The sequence below is a fragment of the Heterodontus francisci genome, chromosome 8 (genome assembly GCF_036365525.1).
Source record: "Heterodontus francisci isolate sHetFra1 chromosome 8, sHetFra1.hap1, whole genome shotgun sequence".
NCBI classification, from domain to species: domain Eukaryota; kingdom Metazoa; phylum Chordata; class Chondrichthyes; order Heterodontiformes; family Heterodontidae; genus Heterodontus; species Heterodontus francisci.
The window spans coordinates 61,215,837-61,221,298 of NC_090378.1; the positions used below are offsets into that span (position 1 = coordinate 61,215,837).

The following is a 5,462-nucleotide window of genomic DNA, read 5'->3' on the forward strand; positions in this document are numbered from 1 at the left end:
GATCGGAACAAGGTGGATTCTGTTAATTGTTCTCGGAAAAGCCGAGAAATGTATCCACAACACTTCCCGCCACTCCGCTGACGTCCACCTAAGCGGGTAACTGGATCTTCAAAATAAAGACGTCATCCCATGATGCTCCGCTCTCACATTACCTCATCCCGTGGTGCACCGCGATAGTTAGAATCTTCTGGGGCGTTGTTATAGAAACCGAGCCCGACATGCAAATTCTAAAACGCCCATACGTAATGGTCAGCCAATGGGAAGAGGCCGAGATGACCTCATTGCTATTTCGGGTGTATTACCAGTTGCAGATAAGCCTGGGACTCACGCTGCAAGTGCTCAGAGCCGAGTGTGAAACAAGCAGAAGGAACTTGGTAGTTTGTACACTTTCTGGTTTGGGAGCTTTCTTATTGAAAACAGTTATTGCTGGAGAATTGAGGGGAAAGAATCAACTGATTTTCAAAAGTACTTTTATTAGTGAATTTGCGAGTTAAAAAGGTTACGTTGTAGCCTATCTGAACTCTTTAAAAACTCTGCTATACTTCTATTTTGAAAGACTTTGTATCAGGAGTTTTTTTTTGCATCGGTATTCTATGTCTACGAAGATGGAACAGCCATTCTACCACGACGATGCACTCAACGCAGCTTTTGCACAGCCTGAAAATAGTGGGTATGGATACAGTCCGAAAATGTTGAAACAAAATATGACTTTAAACTTGTCTGATCCAGCCAGCAACTTGAAACCCCATCTGAGGAACAAGAACAGTGAAGGTATCTTAACGTCTCCGGACGTGGGACTTCTCAAACTCGCATCACCTGAACTTGAACGTCTTATAATTCAGTCCAGTAATGGGCTGATCACCACCACCCCTACACCGACCCAGTTCCTGTGCCCCAGAAATGTCACGGACGAACAGGAGGGTTTCGCTGAAGGCTTTGTCAAAGCTCTTGAAGAACTTCATAAACAGAATATCCTGCCCAGCGTGACATGTTCAACTCCGTCTGCGAACACGGCGATCGCAGTTTCTGCCTCTCTGCCCAGTGCAAGCACTGTTTACAATACAAATTTGCACCAGGAGCCTCCCGTGTACGCGAATCTCAACAATTTTAATCCTAATACCATCACCGCGCAACCTAACTATAATGCCAATAATATGAACTATGCAGCACCCCAGCACCATCCGATGAATCACCAAATGCCTGTGCAGCATCCCAGACTCCAGGCCCTGAAGGAAGAGCCTCAAACGGTGCCTGAGATGCCCGGGGAGACCCCGCCGTTGTCTCCTATTGACATGGAGTCTCAGGAACGAATCAAGGCGGAGAGGAAGCGAATGAGAAACCGCATCGCCGCCTCAAAGTGCCGGAAAAGGAAACTGGAGAGAATTGCCAGGCTGGAAGATAAAGTGAAAACCTTAAAGGCACAGAACTCTGAACTGGCGTCCACGGCAAACCTGCTGCGGGAGCAGGTTGCCCAGCTAAAGCAGAAAGTTATGAATCACGTAAACAGCGGCTGCCAACTCATGCTAACGCAGCAGCTGCAAACGTTTTGATTCAAGAACTCGAAAAGCGAACTGTTGCTGAACAAATGCAGAGAAGAGGACTGAATTAAATAGATCAAGACAGAAGAAAAGTCCTGGTTGCGCCCTGAGCGCGCATGTACGGAGGAAAACGTGGAGGACTGTGCTTGATGTAAAAAAAAACAGTATGACTGAAATGCTGTTTGCGGCAAAAAAAAACTAAATATCGAGTCATTGTTTTACTTTGACCAAGTCTTGCATGGACCGAAACAGTTCAGGATCATCCAGTATTACAGATTTAAAAACTGCGATAGAGTAGATCGCTTCTGATGTAGTATAATGTGGGGGAGGGCGTGGGAGGGAGTTAAGGGAGGTTAAAGCTTTGAGGTCGTTTTGCCTTGTAAAAATGTACAGACTATGTTTTGTTTCATGAAAGATGATTTCTGTCAACAAAACATAACCGCTTCAAGCGATAGCCTTTGTAAGTTATTTTTATGTTGCTTATTGGGACAACCCCAATATATTCTTGTAAATAAGAGATTTGGAGGACTCTAAGTTTACCATTTGTAATAAAATATATAATTTTTTATGTTCGTTTCTGAGAACTTCTGGTAAAAGTTCAATTATATTTAAGAAATGTATGAATAAAATATTTGAAAAACATTTATTTTGTACTTAATTATTTTCTTGGCATATAGTGTTCACGGTAATATTGCAGCAATGCTTAATCTAAATATTGAAAGTACATAAGGTGACAAGGATGCACAGAACTGTCCTTTGTGGTCAAGTTTCTTTTTCTGTACTTGACACAGGACAAATACACATGTTCACTATGAACTGGCAATACAGAACATTCAAAATGAAAATATACTCTTGCAAAGTTCATAACATTATTCCAAATTAGTATTGGGCGTTTAGGTTTCACCTTTTTATTTTGTCAAAGGGTCCAAACATACAGTATGACTTGCTGCCAAAGTCTTATTGTCAATGTCTCTGCACTGATTAAAATAAAGTAACTCCTATTACTTTTCATTTCTAGTCTGCTACCAATCATCGTGTTACCTATAAAGTTTTGAGGTATTTATAAATAGGACACATCAGAAACCCAAATAAGACACCTTTATTTATTACTATGTGAACTGAAGAAATCCTTCCTGTAATGTTCTATGTTCTATATTAGGGTTTTCGCACACAAGTCTCACATGAATCTCAATGACAAATTAAGTTTGAAGAACTCAAGGCATTTGGGGCAAATACATTTAGCATAAATGTATACTTGTAATGTAAAAGCACCAATGAACTAGGTGCTTGAGATTTACCATTCGAGAGAATTATAATTTGCGCAGAGGCCCATTTGCTCGCTATTAGTTGCTGTTTTGGACAGTTATAATCCTAACTAAAAATTGAACGGTTAGATTAAGCACTGTCCCATACAAGAGTTGCAATTCAGAGAGGAAGGAATGGTTACATAATCTATTTGAGAATTATAATCTTGAGCTCTAAATGGTTACACTAAACACTGCTATACTTCGCAATTATAATCTTCAGTGAAGGCTGAAAGGTCACACGTTAAGTACTGTGCTGGGAAATTGTAAGCTTTATTGAGGGCTGTAATGGATAGGCGTACTTAAATAACTATGTTTCAAGTTATGTAACTTGAAGGTGGTTTCTGTTAAAATGCAGAGAATTGTTGACAGAACCATGAATCATAACTTTTTGCGAAGCCCAAACATTGTGTAAATAAATTATATTTTCAATTGATTGTGGACATCAATTCATGCAGCCAGATGTTCGACTGGTCCTCAGTCCTGCATAATAACTAAATAAGAAAACAGGAAAAAGGAGCAAATTGAAATGCTAAATTTCACTGGAAAACTGCTTTAAAATATGAATGATTAGACATTACAGGCATTTAAAAAAAATGAATTGTAAATTGCAGGTTTGACTTTCTGGACTATTCATAATACCATTCAATTTGTAACATTTTACTGCCGAATACAAAATTGTCAAATGCCAGAACAAGAATTAAAAGACTTGATTTCAAAATCGTCGAACAATATTAAACTATACAAAAAAAACTTGTATTAAATAGCGCTTTTAACGTAATAAGGCTCAAGGCTCTTCACAGGGGTGTTATACAATATTTGTTTAGAAGCAATATAACAGGTACAAATTGTTAACCACATAAAATCACATATAGCACATTTCTAAAATCATATGTTATATAGTAGCCGATTCTTGACTGCTGGAGCAGTTATTTCGTAAATTATTTGAAAAAAACTTGTCTCCCCTGTAAATCGTGATTTGCCAGTTTTCTTTCGGTCTTTTGAAATAATAGGTACTTAATAATTGTATGTAAATAACTACTTATTCCGTCAAACATAATTATTCAATACTTAATCTAAAGTCCTATGAAGCCAAACTCTTAAACAGAAATTATATAAACATTCCAAACAATTTAAATACTTCACCACAGTTAAATATAACTGGCTGCGGGTTGTTAGCATTAAATAATCGTATGGGAATCTAAAGTGACAAATTATTTGCAACATCCACCTGTAAATTTGAGGCTTATTTCACGATTTAAAAAATAGCCAATTGGCGGTCTCTGCTGAGCACTAAAGCTTTGTGGTAAAGTCAGACCTCCCAATCATGAGATTTTTACTCTGATAAACTAAAAGTTACCGGTGATATCGAATTGTTAAAGTACAAAAGTGAGGAGCAAAATGAAAAAAAGCTGGAAATAATGCTCTGCATTTATGTTTCCGTTTAAGTGCAATAAAGAAACATAAATACAAAAAGGCCCGGGAAAGCACGTTACAGTTTCAGGGAGTTTATTCCCTTGTAAGGTATTTGCGCGCTTGTAATTTGCGTCTTTGGAGCCACGCAGATCTTGTGTACAGAAGACGTGCTGACGTACGCCTAGCCTGCGAACCCGCCCGGGAGCGTGGGCGGTTTTTGTTGCCAAATATGGAAAACGCAGTGATCTCAGTGTCTGAGCTTGCGGAAGAGTGACGTCACAATCGGGGGTCGCCAGATGGGCGGGGTTTTACGGGAAGAAAGGCCCGCGCTCTGCTCTAATTGACAGCTCGGATCAAGCTGACTGTCAAAAGCAACAAGTAAACAACACACCTGCACGGGGAGGGAGGGGAGAGCCAGGTAAATGGCACCGACTAAAGCAAGCGGCACATCACAACCTGTGCAATCTAATCCACCTAATACAACCCAAGTGACGGCCATAGCATGTTATTGCAGAGAAACAATTATGCCAATAGAACCGTTGGCACGTTTGAAAAAACACTGAAACGTTACCAGAAAGCATTTAAACAGCATCGTTTTGCCCGATCTTCCCAGAAATGGCACAAAAAATGCCCCATTGTTTTCTATTTTTATTATGATGGAGTTTTCAACATTTATATAGTACCCGTAAAGAACATCCTAGTAACGCGGTTAAGACACTCGAAGACATTCACTTCATCTCAATAGAGTGTGTTCTGAAATACAGCATTGGATAAAGATATATATTTAATGAGTGAATCAAATATAATTTACTTATTATGCCAACTGCAATTCTTACTTCCACTATGTTACAGCTTAGAGGTTGAACGTAAACTGGTTGCCATTTTAAATGTAAGTTCAAATTTCCATCAAATTTGCCATTTTACGATCATCGATGCGAAAATTTATATACCATTTGTGATTAAGATACTTGTTGACTGTAATAAAATAATTACTTTTGCATTGAAAGAAATCAGATAGACTGCTAAGAAAGTATTCGTTCTGTTCTTAAACGGCAGATATTGGGTGCGAGCGAAATTATTGTCCCAACATTTTAAATTTTATGGAAAATTGCTTTACAACATTGTAATAGGATCCACCAACACAGTTTGCATTTCGTTTTAATATTCACTGTGTTTATGCTGAACATAAGTAATTCGTGTTTAT

The 5,462-nt window shown here is 38.7% G+C and overlaps 1 protein-coding gene across 1 annotated transcript; it reads left to right on the top strand.

The window, feature by feature from the left end:
• The first annotated feature begins 320 nt into the window (after positions 1-320).
• jun (Jun proto-oncogene, AP-1 transcription factor subunit) lies at positions 321-2,180 on the top strand. The gene has a single exon (XM_068037214.1). The coding sequence runs from the start codon at positions 594-596 to the stop codon at positions 1,548-1,550; it is 957 nt and encodes a 318-aa protein (XP_067893315.1). The 5' UTR covers positions 321-593; the 3' UTR covers positions 1,551-2,180.
• Positions 2,181-5,462: the final 3,282 nt, after the last annotated feature.